We start from the raw sequence: 20,052 nt of genomic DNA on the forward strand, positions 1-20,052 counted from the left end.
TTATATAACTTCTTAAATAACAATATCATCCTTTACCCCTATTCCACCTTTGAGTGCAAACATAGAATAATAAAATGGTTAAAGAGTAAAACTTATAATGACATAGAGAAAATAATATCTAAAAATTAAAATCTAATTGAATTAATTAATTAACGAATCAACTACACACACTCACACACAAACACTCAGTCACTCACTCTCTCACTCACTCACACACACACACACACACACACACACACACACACACACACACACACACACACACACACACACACACACACACACACACACACGCATTTCTTCTATTTTAAATTATTTCATTATATAAGGATTTTCGTATAATAGTCACTAGACTAATATACAGAAAACAAAATAATAATAATAATAATAATGTGATGTATATTATCTAAATTTACTTTTGATTCTAATGCTAGTTACATTAATGTAATAGTTATAGTAGCATGATGTTTAAATAAAAAGTATATAATTATAATTTTCTTGTAATGTATAATTGTAAGTTTAGTTAATTAAAAACTGTTAATTACTTTATAAACAATTATAAACTGTAGTACTTACCAATAGTGGAAGAGCGGTATTCTCTTAATACAAGTATTTCAAATACTTAAAAAGAGATACTAGCCCAATTATGTAAATATTGTATTGCTACCAAATAAATAATTTTAATTTTAATTTTAATTTAATTTTTTTTTAATTTGCCAATATCCGAGATGAAATCAACGAAAGTATCCTAAAACCAATTATAACATACTAGCTTTTGCCCGCGGCTTCGCTCGCGTTAGAAAGAGACAAAAGTAGCCTATGTTACTCTCCATCCCTTCAACTATATCCACCTAAAAAAATCACTTCGATTTCTTGCTTCATTTTGCCGTGAAAGACGGACAAACAAACAGACACACACACACTTTCCCATTTATAATATTGTGATACACATGTACCTAAGGTTTGTGTTAGTTATATTGTGACTGTACTGCACATATTATTAGTACTGTGTAAAATGCCTTCTCAAGCGACGTACATAATCACGGCCTAATGCCAAAAACCGCGCGTAAAAGCCTTCGGGAGAGCAGACTAATGTGATAATATTAGTTATTTTAAATGGCATTTTTACAACACTGACTCTATATTGCAATAAAGTATTTACGACAAGTGACCGCATTCGAACTTCATAATAATATTCGGATATGTCAAAAATTCGCTCTAAATACGACATGAATAGGATCTGTCTGTATCGTAATAGTACATTACGATACAAGTGCGTAAAAAAGGAAGTTCGAAACGAGTGGCGATAAATTAAAATACGACCGAAGGGAGTGTTTCAAATCGACACGAGTTACGAATTTCCTTTTCGCACGTTTATCGTACGACGTTTTTCAGTACAGATAGGCCTCCGAAGTTTCGACCTGGCATATAATGAACCACTTCTCGCACTAGTGCGTAAAAAAAACACCATCTGTACGGAATTTTTTTTTTTCGGAAAAAATTTTGAGGCATTTTCAGTACAGATGGTGTTTTTTTTACGCACTAGTGCGAGAAGTGGTTCATTATATGCCAGGTCGAAACTTCGGAGGCCTATCTGTACTGAAAAACGTTGTACGATACACGTGCGAAAAGGAAATTCGTAACTCGTGTCGATTTAAAATACTCCCTTCGGACGTGTTTTAATTTATCGCCACTCGTTTCGAACTTCCTTTTTTACGCACTTGTATCGTAATGTACTATTTCAGTACAGATGGTGTTTTTTACGCACTAGTGCGAGAAGTGGTTCGAAGTCAGGTCGAAACTTCGGAGTGCTATCTGTACTGAAAAACGTCGTACGATACACGTGCGAAAAGGTAATTCTTAACTCGTATCGATTTAAAATACTCCCTTCGGTCGTGTTTTAATTTGTCGCCACTCGTTTCGAACTTCCTTTTTTACGCACTTGTATCGTAATGTACTATTGCACACACTGCAGAGGGCCATATGTACTGAAAAATACAGACGTCGTACGATACACGTGCGAAAGGGAAATTCGTAACTCGAGTCGATCGCCACTCGGTTCGAACTTCCTTTTTTCCAGACTTGTACAGTAATGTAGGTACCAGTGGCGGAGCGTCGATACAACTCTATTCCCAACGGGTTCCCTAAAATTCTCTAGTATCTTTAGAAGTCCATACAAAACAGATTCCAAAAACCCGTCCGGCTTTACCAACGAAAATTTTCACGCCCCGCCACTGGTAGGTACCTACTATTATAATGATAGTGGGTATTTATTATTTTAATTGTTTTTTCTCAGGTACGGCAGCCCACACCACGCCCGATCGCAATCAGTCAAAGCGGCAAGATCACGAACGGGCGAGCGACAACTACTGGGACTGCCCCAGCAGAGGGCGCGAGTGGCGTCCATGCCCAACACTGGCGTCGAAGAGGAGTATTATAGACTGAGGCATTTTAGTATAACGGGTAAGTGATTGTCCATTATAGGAGCTTGGTGACCATTACTGGATCTTAGGTTTACAACTACTGGGGCCTTACCATGATCTCTTAACGCGATTCAGTTTAGGACCTAAACTGAACTGCGTCGCTATTTCCTACCACGACATTGTTATTGCGATCAAATTTCGACCGAGCGAGCGATAAGCGTCCCAGCCGTTTCATTCACTCATCTCAAGTGTATTTCGTACCATGACATGCCACTTGAGCCTAAACTGAATCGCAGGAATGTCAAATTTAGCGATTCATAAAAAGTTACTCACTTACCGCATTATTCTGAATCGCTTTGTTGTAACACTAGCGATACTAAATAGTTTTGTGTTTTTTATAAGGAGTAGGAGATGGAAAATATAACTAAAGCTAGTTTCATCACCTGATTAATTTATTATTTTGGTTTTTCGATCCTTACCGATTCGATAATAAAATATAAAGTTTTATGATTTTGTTTAGTAATATTTACGGACCAACTATTCCAACTAACTACACGTTTTTACATTTTTAGAGTGCCCTATTATGATCTCGCAACTTTCGCAAAAACGCAAATCAAAAAGAGCGAGAAAAAGTCTGATCCTTTTTTAGTCGATATGCAAGGAGTCATGTTAACACTTGCGACTAACTATGCCTAGAACTAGGATGGCTAAGGAATCAACTAGGTCTAGCATAACTTAGCGATATACATTAAATTTAGACACGAGTGAGCTACCTATAAATACTAATGACTTACGTATTTGTTTATACAGGGCGTCCCAAACTTATGGGACATGAAGGGGAAGTACCTTAAATATCGTAGATAGTGAATTTTGCTCAAAGAAGACTTTATGTTATTTTTAAAAGTTAGTAATTCTGCATTCATAGATTTTCTAAAAATTACTTGCTTCGTCTGGGAATCGAACCGACTAAAATGTGAAAAAAAAATCACCCTTTTTTTATGATGCCAATCGAAAGAACAGCTAAAAAATAATAACTCTGCTTAAGTAACATAGTATTTTAAAAGAAAGGAACAACGTGAAATTAATCATTTTAATCAAATAAAAAACATACATGAAACTGCCGTAGTCAATTAAGTAGGTATTTTTTTGTAAATTAATTAATTAAATGCTCAAAATGTGATCCCTCTTGTCTTACGCAAATCGCCAATCTTGTAATAAGCCCGCTGCCTGTTGATTTTCTTATCATTTTATGGTGAACACTCGATGTGATATGGCACAATTCTGTTTGCAACTCGCCTACGTTCTCGTATCGCTTTTTGTATAGCATATCTTTCACGTATCCCCAAAAGAAGAAATCTAATGGTGTGAGGTCCGGGGATCTGGCCGGCCATCTAATCGGTCCATTTGTACCAATCCATGTAGGAAAACATTCATTTAGAAAATCTGCTGCTCTCCGACTATTATGAGCCGGAGCTCCATCTTGTTGGAAAATTAAGTTTTCTTGCTCCGCCGCGGAAAGGTTTCTTATCTTATCCCTTAAAATTTGAAGTATTCCTAAATACTTTTCTGTGTTCAAGGTTCCTTGGTAAAAATGGATTAAGAAAACCCGGTTTTTAAAAGTCCGCACCAACAGTTAAGTGAAAAACGCACTTGGTTATTAGTTTCAGTGACTCGTAGGGGATTTTCTTTAGACCAAATACGATTATTGTTGCGGTTATACATACCGTTATTGCTAAAGTTAGATTCGTCTGTCCAAATAATATTATCCAAAAAATTTGGATCTTCGAGCAAGCGTGCCTGGATATCAAGACAGAAATTTTTTCTCCTTTCTGTATCGCCCGGAAGTAACTTTTGAACCAATCGTCCTTCAACATAACTCTTAAAACCGTGTTTTTTTAATACACGGTGTATTTTACTTTTTGAAACTCCAATTTCCTGTTCTCCTTCTCTCACCGATGCTTTCGGAAAAGCCGAAAAGTAAATTAAAATACCAAGTTCTTCGTCGTTGATCGTATGGTTTTCTTGCTGTGGTTCTCTTGGGCGTTTATCGAAACGTCCCAGAGTTTTCAAATTGTTCACAAGCCTTTTCAAAACTTTACGAGACGGTATTTGTCTATCAGGATATTTTACGCCATACCACCGCAAACTTCTAGAGATATCTTTATCGTTCAAAAAATATGCTTCTATTAGATCAAAACTTACTTGATATGCCATGTTCGCAATAAATTAACACAATAACACTTGTGTAAGTGAATTAAGACTAAACAGATCAATATCCGAAAAACTAACGCTTGCACAGACTGTTCCATTTTCAAATTTAAGAACAACATTTAAAAATATCACTTCTTTTTAAAATATCTTAAAAAGTATGCATTCAAACAAACGCTGTCATAAACTGTTCCATTTTCAAATTTAACAATTATTTATTTTTGTTTTAAATTTGCCTTCTGTCTAGCTTACAGAGGACGTATTGAAATACTAAGTTTTATCAAATTATCATTTTATCCACACGTGCACTTATAATAAGGAAAACTTATGCCAGTACCTATTTTATGAAGTGGGTACTTATTTACGAATAATCAATGCTATCTTTGGAATGATAATATCGCTACTTTTCGAACGTCGTCTTCGGCAATAAATAACTTTCTTGAAATTTGACTCAATCATTTTATGGTGTTCCTTTCTTTTAAAATACTATGTTACTTAAGCAGAGTTATTATTTTTTAGCTGTTCTTTCGATTGGCATCATAAAAAAAGGGTGATTTTTTTTTCACATTTTAGTCGGTTCGATTCCCAGACGAAGCAAGTAATTTTTAGAAAATCTATGAATGCAGAATTACTAACTTTTAAAAATAACATAAAGTCTTCTTTGAGCAAAATTCACTATCTACGATATTTAAGGTACTTCCCCTTCATGTCCCATAAGTTTGGGACGCCCTGTATATATTCATCCTTTTCTTGTCAAAACGATTCAGTTGCGAACCAGAGACAATATCGGTCTTTCATTCACTTGTACGCGGTCCAGTTTCGACTCTGAACATTGGAGGTCATGGTAGCAAATTGAGACGCTCAGTTTAGACACCTAAACTGAACTGCTCTGCGTTTGAATCGTTTTTAAAAAGATCGTGGTAAGGCTGCTGGGTCTGACACAACAGAGGGCGCGATTGGTGTCCATGCCCAACACTGGGGTCGAGGAGGAGTATTATAGACTGAGGCATTTTAGTATAACGGGTGAGTGTGGTCATTATAGGAGCTTGGTGCCCATTACTGGATCTTAGGTTGACAACTACTGGGTCTGCCACAACAGAGGGCGCGAGTGGTGTCCACTGTCCATGCCCAACACTGGTGTCGAAGAGGAGTATTATGGACTGAGGCATTTTAGTATAATGGGTAAGTGCTGTATTATGTCCATTACTGTGTAAGTGACAACTAGGTTCTTGGTGATCATTAAAGGGTCTACAAGGGACAACTAAGTACTGGGTTTTCTCACGACGCACAACGCGACGAAAATGCGACAAGCGTCTAAGGTCTACATTAGGCTCCAGGGGGCCGATTTTTGAGTCTCACGGCGTTCGAATTAAGAAAATTGTCACTGAAAATAATAGGCAATTCACCGTTTTCAACCGGTATTTTAGTGACAGTGAGACTCAAAAATCGGCCCCCAGGAGGAGATTAGAACTGTTAATAAATATTGAGAAATTTTATCAAAACTAGTGAGTAAAGTGTTAACCTCCATGACTAAGGTCTTAAGTCAATCATAAGGCCTCATGATTGGGCCCTTTGTCAGTTCTTTCTATAAATAAATATATAAATATTATAGGACATTCTTACAAAGATTGACTGAGTCCCACAGTAAGCTCAAGAAGGCTTGTATTTCAGGTACTGAGACAACGATATATACACCCTGTTTTTATTGAATTCCGAACTTTAAGGGCAGATTCATTACATCAAATGCAATTAATTTCTCTAAGAAACTAGCGTCTTAACTCTTGCTGTTATCGATTTATTAAAAAAATAAATATAATTGATGAACGCGTGTGTCACAGCCTTTACCAATTCCTAATGTTATGTCAATCACTTGGCACTAACTTGAATGTTATTCTTAAGGGTCTCTCACACTAATCAATTGATTTATTATGTATGAAAATCACTACAAATCAATACACTTTTAGTAAATTTTTTGCGAATTTAACTAAAAGTGTTATACAGGGTGGTTCTTAATAAGGAACCTAACGACGTGTCGAATTTAATGGAAAACAAAAAAAAAAACACGGTGTATAATATACAAATACTTACATACAGATAAAACATCCATGACTCAGGAACAAATGTCTGTGCTCATCACACTAATAGATGCCCTTACTGGGATTTGAGGCATGGTCACTACGCGCTAACGCCGTGGCTTGCGTGGGCGACGGTCGCGCGACCATCGCGCGACGGCGATGCGACGCATACGAAATCAAACCTTATCGATATGGAAGTATGAGACGCGACGGCGACGGTCGCGCGACCGTCGCCCACGCAAGACACGGCGTAAGCCAGACCGGTCGTCAACACCTTCAACACATACTGCACATCAACATTTACTTTTTTTTTCAGGTAAAGGCGTCATAAATCGGGGAGACTCTCTCCGCTCGAGAAGATCACGGTCCAACACTTCAGTGGCTTCCAGTGCGTCCAGCACAGAGGCCGTTAACAGGGCATCTGCACCTTGTTCCTTGGCTTCTTCAAGGTAATCCATTGCAACACTTATGTCTGACATTTTCTTAGAGCATGACCGCGTGCCTGGAAGTTCAAAGATTTTGGCAGTACGTCGGAGCATTCTTTTTAGCTCCTCCAATCGACTAGGTCATACGCTATTTTTACCTAAATCTCCGTCTTGATCAGATCTTCGGTGCACGCGCAAGACTCCTCCCTCTCCTATCTTCCGTGACTATAGGCCGTTAATCCTCTGTACATTGTTATTTAGCTAGGTCGAGAAGACTCAGCATGCTTATCAATTGTCTAATACTAGACAGAAATCTCTCAATAACCTCCATATTAAATAACCTGACTCTGTCGGGCCACTACGGAACACCGATGATACGCTAACGGAGCGCAAGCGATTGTTGACGACCGGTCTGGCTCAGTCGGTAGTGACCCTGCCTTCTATGCCGCGGTCCTGGGTTCGAATCTCGGTAAAGGCATTTATATGTGTGATGAGCACAGATATTTGTTCCTGAGTCATGGATATTTTCTATGTATTTTATTTAAGTATGTACATATATCGTAGCACCCATAGTACAAGATTTGCTTAGTTTGGGGCTAAGTTGATCTGTGTAAGGTGTCTCCAATATTCATTTATTAAATTTATTTGTTAGTTCGACCAGGCCAGCAGTTGACGGCACCGTTTTTTACGGTCTTTTTCCAATTGGTATCTCCAATGGATCCTCTTTGTTAATAATGATAATGTTTTCAATATGTATGATTATATGTTTTATTAAGTCTGCTTTTATTTATTTAGAATTGTATTATTTTCACTATCTTATAATTTCTTTGTAGTGTGTGTACTTTCCGTGGTTTCACTCGATATGGCCCTGACGGAAGATCAGCGTTAGCTCCCAGGCTAACACCATGCTGAGTCAGGACCATTTCGTGGCAAATATGTACTTTTTTTGTAATTTGTAAATCATTTTCTGTTGTTCTTTTCTGTACGTGTAACTTTATTTCTTTTGTCAATGTTATACCATGAATAAAAATATTTCTATTTCTATTTGTTCCCAGGGATTCTTCAGCGGGTCTCAGCTCGTACCGAGTGTTAGTCCTGGGAGCTCCTGGCGTCGGCAAATCGAGTCTCGTCGGGCAATTCATGACGTCAGAGTATTTGCACGCGTACGACACTAGTATAGGTGAGTTACTGATTTTACTTACTTTGTTGGCGCGATGACTCAAAATGAGTCTTGGCTTCTAAAACAAGGCAGGCAATTATGGTCGCGCGATAAATGATAAAACATCAGGCTGTCGCTATCGCACTATTTGTTTTTTTTTTTGTATTTGTTTAACAAATAAGTACATTATATTATTCACATATTATTGTAAGTGCGATATGGACGGCCCGATGTTTTATCATTTATCGCGCGACCATGATTGCCCTGAAGAGCACGCCACTTTACATGGTAAAATGAAAATAGCCCACTGACTGTTCTTACGCCGTGGCTTGCGTGGGCGACGGTCGCGCGATGGTCGCGCGACGGCGATGCGACGCATACGAAATCAAACCTTATCGATATGGAAGTAGACGATGCGATGAGACGCGACGGCGACGGTCGCGCGACCGTCGCCCTCGCAAGACACGGCGTTACATCTAATTTTTCCCGGCAATCAAATACCGCGACAATGAAAGTCACATTCGAGTTCACCCTCCATTTAAATGAGCCCCTTCAATGTTTCAAAAAGTTTAAACAATATTGCGTTGAAAACTCACAAAGGTCTAAACAGTAAAGACGTAGTATAAATCGTCTTCGATATATGGATGTGTATTTCCGCCTGAGAGATTCCATTTGCACGTCGCTGAGACTACGTTGCGAATGTATCAATTGAATCGGAGAATAAATGAACTGATTTGACAGAGCTCCGAGTTGAGAATTACGGTTTCATTTTTGGGTTAAATCATGAAATGCTGCGTCAGTGCCAAACAAGAATACGGCCGGCCTCTGAAATACCAAAGACATAAATAATGTAACTCCGTATAGACAGCTACAGTCTAAGAAAAAAACGTACCTCAGAGCCATATATAAAAAGGTACGGTGGCGTTACACCTTTAGGGGACGCTCGGCTAGATGGCGCTAATATTATTATAAATAGTTCTAAGCCTCCAAAATATTCAATAATATTGTGTAATTAACTTCTTAATCTGTTTCTTAATCTTTTTCTGTTGGTAACAATCTATGTCGCTTTATAAGGTTAAGTTTAAGTCTTAGTATAAGTTTGTTAATTAGTTCCGATCACAATGCTGTCCCTAAAACTACTGCCGTACCTCCTAGTGGGAATTGTGTTAGGATGTAGGCTATAAGTAAGATTTTATAACTTGTCTGTAAATATTATTGGTCTGTATCTGTTTTTTTCCCCAATAAAGAAAATAAAATAAAATATTTGACATTTTAACACATATCAAGCTAAGAATATCGGCCAAATTGTCAAAATTGAGGCTTTGGTACGAGCCGGGGTTCGAACCCGCGACCTCCGGATCGAAATTCGCACGTTCTAACCGCTAGGCCACCAGCGCTTGTGTAGGTGTCTTTTATAAATGTTGCCACAAAATTAACCCTTGTTTTATATTCACGAAGGTTGAAAGTGTTATTACAGCCGCGCGCAATATTTTACGTCTTTGGCAGTAAAAGGGTTAAAAGAATAATAGTGTGGTTTGGTTCTCGTAGATATCAATTCTATCTCTATTGCTCGTGCGTATTGGCAGATTACCTTTCGCGGCGTTTCGTTTTCGTTTCGCGTCGCAGAAATGCCATTCGGCTACGACACCAGACCCCGTAGCCGAATGGTATTTCTGTGATGCGAAACGCCGCAGAAATGTAGTCTGGCTCTGTCGCGCCAATACGCAAGAGCGGTAGAGATAGAATGCATTTCTGCGGCATTTCTCATCGCAGAAATGCCATTCGGGTATGGGGCCTGTCCGCACACGGTATACCCAACTGGCGTGAAGGGGCGCAGGATAGTGAAGTGAGGATAGAGCAGAGTGGCGATCTCTTGTGTCGGAGGCCAAGATCCATTTTGGGTCGCTGAGCCAGTGAAGTAAGTAGTATAAACTGAAATAGATACCATACACTAAAGAAAAAGCGATCAAGCCCACTGGTGGCGAAGCCGGGAATCGAACCCGGGTCTCCAGCTATCGCGGCTGACGTACGCCACCCCGATCGCCGAGGTACCCGTCAAAATTTCTCTAGTGTATGTTATCTCTGAAGGCTAGGCGCCTTTGACCAACTCTAAGGGCGAGCAATTTGTTGTAAAGTAAGTAGTAAGTATTAAGTACTTAACTAAATCAATCACTGATATTAATATCAACAGAGGAAAATCAGGACTACGTTTTGTATGGATACTCGATGGTCCCTACCCTCTTAAATCGAACAAAACGAATGCAGAACAAAAAGCACCACCAATAATCCTATTTTAGCAGCCGGGCATTAAATCAGACAAAGGGTTGTATACAATTACACATTGGCAACACCTTATCAGTAATTTTGAAAACAAAATCTTTACATCATTATACAGAGTGGGACCTGTAACAAAGGCGAAGAATTGAACTGTAGGCTATTCTCCTTATACTGATCAACATGTGTTCAGTGACTTTTAAAAATAACTTTTATTTTGATTTTTATCACCCTTGAAAGTTTTTTCTAAGAGGTAATGTATTGCGAATTCTGTTAAGTCTAAAGTGTGACAGACAACGTCAATGACAACAATAATGGCGTACATTGAAGCTAATATTTATTTTGTATGAAAAATTAAAAATTTAAAGACTTCATAATTTTTAAAAGTCACTGAATAAATGTTGATCAGTATAAGGAGAATAGCCTACAGTTCAATTCTTCGCCTTTGTTACAGGCCCCACTCTGTATATTGTAAAACTTTTATGTGACAAAATTTAAATTTTGAAAAAAGAAAAATAACTACTACGACTAATTCAAATTTCAAACAAAAAAGCGAAATCTAAATTGTTTCATCCGTTCGAAAGCAACGATGCCAAACAGGTGCACACACACAGAAAAACAGACAGACACGTCAAACTTATCGTTTTTGCGTCAGGGGGTTAAAAATCAAAAGGTTAGAATTAAATAAGCCTGTGTGGTGACGGGTAAAGAATTTCACCACCCCCTTTCTTCCCGTGGGTGTCGTAGAAGGCGACTATCGGATATGGGTTAAATTGTGGCGTAGGCGAGAGGCTGGCAACCTGTCACTGCAATGTCACAGTTTCGTTTTCTTTCAACCCCTTATTTGCCAAGAGTGGCACTGAAGCTTCAGTAGTTTCATGTGTTCTGCCTACCCCTTTATGGGATACAGGCGTGATTGTATGTATGTATGTATGTAGAATTAAATAACGTGGAAGTTATTTGTTGCGAGGTGAATAGTTACAATACAGATGTAGTGCGAAAAGATTTGCCTTCGTATTGTTACGGAAACGTACGAACGTGTCATGCTATTTCAGTCAGTCTTAGTACAAGATGTACTGACATTGACTGAACTAGCATGACAAATACGAACGTTTCCGGAAAAATACGAAGGAGACCCTTTTCCCTAGATCCTCCCTATATCTGTACCTACATATATTCCTATTTTGAATTAACCGGAATTATTGTAAACAAAGGTGTGGCCGGTGCAATAAAAAAATTGCACCATTCGAGGTATTCAAATTACCGATATTCAACAAGTTTACTAAATATCTTGAGATATTCCATTACACAAATAATGACTCTGTTTAAACCAAAATAAATTTCAACACAAAACGTTTTGGTAAATTTATTGAAATTAAAAGGCCATTTTTGGAGGATACTTTGTTTATTGCACTGGTATCACTGTGAAAATGTACCTGGGCGACCAAGTAGCGGGCCGCTAAACATTATTTTTCAGCAGCTTTCGAGACTAGGTGGTAGTGAATTTTAATGGCTAATTAAAACCGTCTTCAAATACGATGACGCATAATAAGGTGGTTATAAATTTAATTATTGGTTTTGTAAGTATCTGATATGACAGAACTTCGTCAATTTTGGACCGATTTTTATTTTGACTTGCATGGGATCATAACATAATATTAGAGTTATCGTGTTCGATCGATTCAAGAGTGATCGTTAATAACTGGTTAAAAGTTATTAGTTTTTCTGTCGGCCCTTACTATGAGAACCCCTGACTTGAGCTGCACGTGTTACTTTGACAGTGACAGCAGTTTGTTTACGTTTATTCCGTTCAATTCGTAATGGGATTATAGAAAGTATCTATGACACAGGATTCTCAGGAACAAATAATAGTATCCATGCTCAAGTGCATATCACACAAATAAATGCTATTACCAAGATTCGAACCCGGGACCATTGGCCTAGTAGGCAGGGTCACTATTTACTTTAGACCAGATCCGTCGTCAAAATGATAATGATGGTGCTGATGCTGATGGAGTTTTTCGGAACTTATGTGCGAAATGTCATTTGATTTTGCCAGCCGCTTTTCGGTGAAGGAAAACATCGTGAGGAAACCGGACTAATTCCAATAAGGCCTAGTTACTTCGGGTTGGAAGGTCAAATGGCAGTCGCTTTCGTAAAACTAAGAAGGCCAAATCGTGGGATTACTTTTCAAAGCGGACCCCAGGCTCCCATAAGCCGTGGCAAATGCCGGGATAACGCAAGGATGATGATCCTGATGATGATGATGGTGGTGATGATGGCGGTGATGAACGTGATGATGATGATGATGATGAAGAAGGTGGTGACGATGATGATGAAAGTGATGATGATGGTGGTGATGAAGGTGATGATGATGATGAAGAAGAAGGTGGTGACGATGATGATGAAAGTGATGATGATGGTGGTGATGAAGGTGATGAGGCGATGATGATGAAGATGGTTATGAAGGTGATGATGATGATGATGATGTGTTGTTCACAGATGATGAATCTGGCGAGCGGTCTGTATGCGTGCTGCTTGCTGGTGAGGAGTCGGAAATCACCTTCATGGACGCGCCTGCTGATCAACTAGTGGTAAGTTTACTAGAAAATCCTGTTTTTTTAGGTGTTTAACTTTAATCCTTAACCTAACGTAACCACCGGTTATTAGTAGCCAGTAACAATAGAAGACTTTTTTATAATTGTACGAAATTATACCACAATATAATAAAGAGTAAGGACACTCCCGCTCCCCACTGAAAGTGCCGCCGACCTCCTCTCGGTTACCTCACAGTTACAGCCTGTCAAAAACACGAACAGTCGACCTGTCATATCTCATTCATACAAGCATGGTACGCGTTCACCCACACGAGTTTAGAATATGTGTTAGGAACGCGCCTCTTTCATATACAGAGTGTAACAAAAATGGTGGTGATCCGTTTAAGGGCGTACTCAGTATCGTATTCTTATCAGGAAAAAGTAGAAGAAAATTTTTTTTTCGCTAAAAAAATTTTCACTTTTGTATGAGCTGGGCCGCGCGAATCGGTCGAATCTCCATACGAAGATAAAAAAATTTTTTGCGAAAAAAATTTTTTATCCTACTTTTTCCTGATGAGAATACGATACTGAATACGCCCTTAAACGGATCACCACCATTTTTGTTACACCTTGTATTTGATCGCCAGTATCCAAGATGTGATTTATTTATTTATTTATTAGTAAAAACATGTTTACATGACCTTACAGTAAAACCAATGCGTCACGAAACTTAGATAACAAAAAACACAGAAAATAAAGAAAACAAAATTAAAAATAAAATTAAACAATTGATTTGGGCGATGACGTCACAGCGTGGCTCCGTTGCGTCGTTTGCCCCGGTGTGGGATTTGGCAGGTTGCCCCGGAACCGCCGAAAAACCACACCTTTCGGCCGTCTGCGCTCGCGATGGTGTCCTGCAGCGGCCGCGGCACGCGCACAACGAACGAGCTGAAGTGCACGTAGTGACGCGACTGCAGCTGTTGCACCCTCAGCGTGTAGCCAGTCTTCCGGCGAACGTAGTCCACCACCTCGTCGGACATGGCGGAGTAATGCAGGCGAGACACGTAGAGCGCCCTACTCGGTGTGGCAATCCGTAGACCAGAATTCACCGGTTCCGCAGAGCCACACATAGTCTTGCGAGCCGCTCTGCGCGCCTTGCTCTTCTTTTCCACCAATGTGAACCCCTCTTCATCCACATTGGTGCGGGAAGTATTTTCCTTGGCAGGTGCCCGTACTTCACATCCCTTTGTAGTTGGTGCATTGACCCGGCTAGTTGCAGTAGACCGGCCGGCAGTGACGTCAGCGTATGCACGCTGACACCGTGATTTCGACGAAACAGGAGGCGGCCGCGCGCGCGGAGGGAGGGGCGCGCGCGGGGCGGCGGCACGTGCAGCACTTTTTACAGCGTCAGCAGCGTGCAAACTAACCGACACGACACGAGTGTCCATAGGTCGATGATCGCACTCTGAGTCTGAAACAGCTGACCGAGCTGGAGCATACCGCAAACATTTGATTTCGTTGCGTAACTCGGTAATCGTTTCCATGCTAGCTTCAAACTTCGAGATAACTGCGGCTAAACTTGTTTTTAGGGCCACGATTTCCCTAAACAAGCTGCGAACGTCGACGTTATCCGGATCGTACGGCGGAACGTTGATATCCGTCGCAACAAACTCCGGAATCCGATCTTTGTACTCCTTCAGGATCTTCTTAATGTCCTCGAGACTTTTCTTCCCGGTTTCGTCGCCTCTCCGGTGAGGTACATAGGTGCCGGCAATCCCAAGGGACTCGCACAACACTCTCTTCGCTTCACAGATGTCGTCCACGGAGAACCTCGACGCACGCGAAGACATCCGGAAAGCAGCTGCCGCATCCATCGCCCCTTCCAGTAACAGCTTGTCTTTCTCTTGAAGGAAAGCGAGGAATTCATTTACGATGGTTTGATTCGGTTTGGAATCTGCCATCGTGTCGATTACCGGTCGCGGCAAAGCGCGCGCGCTGATTTCGCAATTATAATTTAATTAAACCATCAATGCGTCTGCACCGCTGCGCGCATTGGACTCGACTGATAAAACTGTGTACCTTGAGGCATTTAAAAAAACCTAAACAAAGAAGTTGTACATTTTCGGGTAGTTACAACATTTGTCGGTTAACCATTACCAAACCTACCAAATACATAACCTAACCACAAAATTAAAATATTGAAAAAACCCCCGACTGCGACATAGAAGACCGATTTTCATGAAACATGGCTAAGAACACTCCCGACTAAATCAGCTTTCAGACAAAAAAACTAAATCTAAATCGGTTCATCCGTTTGGGAGCTACGATGCCACAGACAGACACACACACAGACAGACAGACAAACAGACAGACAGACATACAGACGGACAGACAGGCAGACAGACACGTCAAACTTATAACACCCCGTCGTTTTTGCGTCGGAGGTTAAAGAACCAAGCCTGAGCGACCTGTCTGTAACCTTTTTTAACCGCCGTCTAAATCGCAAGGACATTAAATGTCAACCAATAGGCCACTGTAGAACCCTGTCACAGTAAACGAAAAGGACTTTTGTATATCTAAATTTCTTCAACAGTTCGTTCCAAAATTTGTCCTGAAAAACCTCAACATTTAGTTCCAAAATTTGTTCCGAAAAACCGGGATAGACTCAGAACCGCTAGCCTAACTTGGTCACTCGGAATGTTTACAGTTATTTTTAGAAACAGCTTCTATTAAAGTTTATTCAAATTTTCCATCATAAACAAATCTTTTCAAGCTTCACTCAAATCCATCACTCTATTGTCGCTTCGCGCGGCTTTTGATATGAAAAATAAAATACACAACCATCTAAACGCCTCAATTTACAAAAAAAAAATATCTTTATTTCACCCTCGTTTAGGTCCCTTTTGTAACTGTACAATCGACAAAATACGACGTTTGTAAAGTAACAAGGCAATCGCGTCAGCATTTTTCAAGTGTCCCTTGGTCGACATAATTTTCCCTTAAATGTCTCTCGCTTCGAAAGGTCTTATGTTCGTAATAAACAAAGGCGCTTACGTCCTTTTCTAAGTTATTGTTTCACGCTATTTGTAAAAGGATCGCCGTGAAAATAATTTTTGGTAAAAATTTGGCGTTGTTTCCGTGTACAGTTTTTGAGGGAACATTTAAAATATTTTCTTACAGCGCCTATTTCTATGTTATGAAGGGATTTTTGGCAATGAAAGAATAATTCTCATAAAATATTCATGCTCATTTTAATCATATTAGCAATAATAACTTTAATTATATATGCCACCGTAAAATTGTAAAAACGTTAGTTTATAATTTCACTAGCGAGATTACGAACTAACGAAATATTGTGGACCGTAACGTACAGTTTACAATTTGACGGAATATTTTTACGTTAGATTACAATCTAACGAAGCACAACCGTCAAATTGTAAACTGTCATGGCGTCGGAACGAAGCTAGCGCTCTGATTGGTCTGTTTTATAGTAAATCGTTCTGTGGCCATAGAGTGACACAAATAGACACTGCAATCACCGATGTCAATCAAAAACCTTATTAAACTTTTATCATCAAAATTCGATACCTATACTGTTTAAGGAAACGGTCGCAATTGCCAAAGAAACAAAATTGACAGTTACTTTGACAGAACGATCTCCCAAAAAACTGAGCATTTAGAGCGCTAGATTCTCGCGCATATGACCGTTTACATTTTGACGGATTCTCTCCGTTAGATTATAATCTAACGAAAAATAATCCATTGATTATAACTAACACGATCTTCACTCATATTATTAAATTAAAACGGGACTTAATCGCGTAAAACTTACGTTTTATATTTAACCCGACATTTCGGACATGACATTACGTCCGTGGTCACGGGTAGACTGGCTGGGAGTTGTATCAACATCTTCTAGCTGTACGAGTTTTTCGAACTACCCGCACTTGATTGTCATCAGTCACTTTTACGCTAGGGTTGCCACTCTGCCTACAACTACATACAACACTCACGACGTCCGATGGTATGGGACGGGAAGTTTTTTCACGTTTACACTTGCTAATCACTGGATTCCACGAAGATGAAATCCCTTGCCCTTCATTTTGATTGAAATTACGATGTTTCCTGATTTCAATCGCTTCACGTACTTTCCTGCTATAGTAAAGACGTTCAGTTGAAAGGACTTTGGGATTATGCAGTTCAATCCAGTGGTTCGGTCCTGACTCTAGCAAATGCTCGGCAACCGCAGACTTATTTATTTGTCGTTTTTTGACCGCCGCGATATGTTCTTTGACCCTTTCCGCTATGGTGCGTTTGGTTTCTCCAATATAAGAACTATTACAGCTACAGTCAATCTTATAAACGCCTGGCGTCTGATATGGAATAACATCCTTTGCTGACCTTAGTTGCCCCGCCACCCTCGACAACGGCGGGTAGTTCGAAAAACTCGTACAGCTAGAAGATGTTGATACAACTCCCAGCCAGTCTACCCGTGACCACGGACGTAATGTCATGTCCGAAACGTCGGGTTAAATATAAAACGTAAGTTTTACGCGATTAAGTCCCGTTTTAATTTAATAATATGAAAAATAATCCGTTAAATTGTGGACGTTACGGTTCACCATAACTCATCAGCCCATAATCTCACTAGTAAGATTATGAACTAACGGTTTCTTTTTTCGAAAACTGAATATTAAATCACAAGAAATATACGAATTAAGCCGCCACATAACATGCAAAGTAACTGACAATTTTGATGATAAAAGTTTAACCAGGTTTTTGAATGACATCTGTGATTCCAGTGTCTATTTGTGTCACTCTATGGTGACAGAAAGATCTATTATAAAACCGACCAATCAGAGCGCTAGCTTCGTTCCGACGCCATGACAGTTTACAATTTGACGGTTTCACTTCGTTAGACTATAATCTAACGTAAAAATATTCCGTCAAATTGTGAACTGTACGTTACGGTTCACAATATTTCGTTAGTTCATAATCTCGCTAGTGAAATTATAAACTAACGGTTTTTACAATTTTACTTTAATTATTGTATTAATTTTTATTTTAAGTTTCACCTGCGTCTTAGCTCGCGTTAAATGCGGAATGCTCCGACTTAGAAAGAGACAAAAAGTGGCCTATGTCAAACCAACATCCCTTCAACTATCTCTACTTTAAAAAACACGACAGTTCGTCCCTCCGTTTTGCCGTAGACAAACATACAAACACACACTTTCCCATTTATAATATTAGTATGGGTTTATAATATTGAAATATTTGTTACAGTCAGACGGCTGCGCACACGGTTACTGCGTGGTCTACTCGACAGCCGATCGAAGCAGCTTCGCCGAAGCCGAGCGGAAACTGCAAGGTTTATGGGCGGCGGGTCACACTGCCCGACGAGCCGTCATACTAGTGGGGAATAAGGCTGATCTGGCAAGATCGAGGGCTGTTAATACTGATGGTAAGTAATTTATACCTATACTATCTTTCGATCGCGTTAGAAGGAGACAAAAAGTAGCCTATGTCACTCTCCGTCCCTTCAACTATCTCCACCTAAAAAATCACGTCAATTCATCGCTCCGTTTTGCCGTGAAAGACGGACAAACAAACAGACACACACTTTCCCATTTATAATATTAGTATGGATAGTATGGATAACGACTCAGAAAAAATGATACTTCCAATAAATATCAATTTTATGACTGCCACATAAGATTCGTTTTCGAAATAGGTACACTTTATGTTACTTTATGTCTTTCTGGCTTTGAAGAGGAAATGATAAAAAACCCATTTGTGTGGCGGTGAATTAAATAGATATAAATTAAGGTTTTAATCAAGTTTCATTACGATCAAATTAAAATGGCTACGAGATGTGGACGAATTTTATTATAGCATTTCCTTTGTTATTAATTTTCTACCATTTTATGAGCTACTTGCCTTTCCTGTTTGGAATGCGAGCTTTTTTTGAGAGAAAATCGTTATTGTTTTAAGGATTTTCCTGGGCTCATTTTACTCAGAATAGTCATTACTTATTCTTCATTATCGTTCAGGTTCTTATGTACATAGGTACTAGCTTTTACCCGCGTTAGAAATCTCTTCTGGGCGAGCTCACTCCATCGTAGGCCACGTCTTTGCCTTTGGCTAGTCTGTGGCGAAGAGTAAGCCCGTTTATAATTTTGAAAAAAAGAAAGAGACTAAAAGTAGCCTATGTCACTCACCATCCCTTCAACTATCTCCACTTAAAAAAATCACGTCAATTCGTGTCTCCGTTTTGCCGTGAAAGACGGACGAACAAACAGACACACACACACTTTCCCATTTATAATATTAGTAAGTATGGATAGTCTGGCAAATACAATTTAATTACTAATTCTTTTCTTTTAATTTAGAGACTAGCATAGGATATATCTACGAGTACTGGTTGTTCTCTCTGAAGATGTTTTAAATAAAATAATCCTGGGTAAGCACGGTAGCGAGATAAAGCTTATCACCCCAGGCCGTCCTTTTCTAAAAAAAACGCATCGACGCGATAGGGTTTATCAGGCTAGTGTGCTACGCTCGCTGGGCCATATTATAGATATATATATATCGGTAGCTAGTTAGCTACACATCCTTAGAATTATGCGTTAAAAAACAAATTGTTTTAAAATAATATGTATTATAATATTTTATGTTATTCAAATTCTCCCAATGTAAATAAAACGTTACATAAATAAGGCTTTTCTATTTTTATATCGCTAGAAGTCCTAATGGGATTTATTTTCGTCCCCCATTTGCATTTTCGCGTCAAAATGGCGGCTGAATTAATGTTGACAATGTTGACACCTTTATAAATTAACTTGTTTAGCATTTCAAACCTTGTTTAATTACTAGATGTTTCTACGATTTATTTTATGTCTGTTTTATTTTTATTTTCTGTGAAAACTCCGTTGTGTATTCGAAAGAAATTTT

At 39.2% G+C, this 20,052-nt stretch overlaps 1 protein-coding gene across 1 annotated transcript in view; it reads left to right on the forward strand.

Annotated features, from left to right (window-relative positions):
- LOC125238104 overlaps nucleotides 1–20,052 on the forward strand; it is a 317,546-nt gene that overhangs the window by 290,867 nt on the left and 6,627 nt on the right. Inside the window, exons 9-13 of the mRNA XM_048145392.1 lie at nucleotides 2,297–2,463; nucleotides 7,023–7,155; nucleotides 8,187–8,311; nucleotides 13,067–13,158; nucleotides 18,385–18,562. Of these exons, the coding sequence (XP_048001349.1) occupies nucleotides 2,297–2,463; nucleotides 7,023–7,155; nucleotides 8,187–8,311; nucleotides 13,067–13,158; nucleotides 18,385–18,562 (695 nt within the window). The remainder of the gene's footprint in view (nucleotides 1–2,296; nucleotides 2,464–7,022; nucleotides 7,156–8,186; nucleotides 8,312–13,066; nucleotides 13,159–18,384; nucleotides 18,563–20,052) is intronic.

Source organism: Leguminivora glycinivorella, chromosome 22 (genome assembly GCF_023078275.1).
Source record: "Leguminivora glycinivorella isolate SPB_JAAS2020 chromosome 22, LegGlyc_1.1, whole genome shotgun sequence".
Classification (NCBI taxonomy): domain Eukaryota; kingdom Metazoa; phylum Arthropoda; class Insecta; order Lepidoptera; family Tortricidae; genus Leguminivora; species Leguminivora glycinivorella.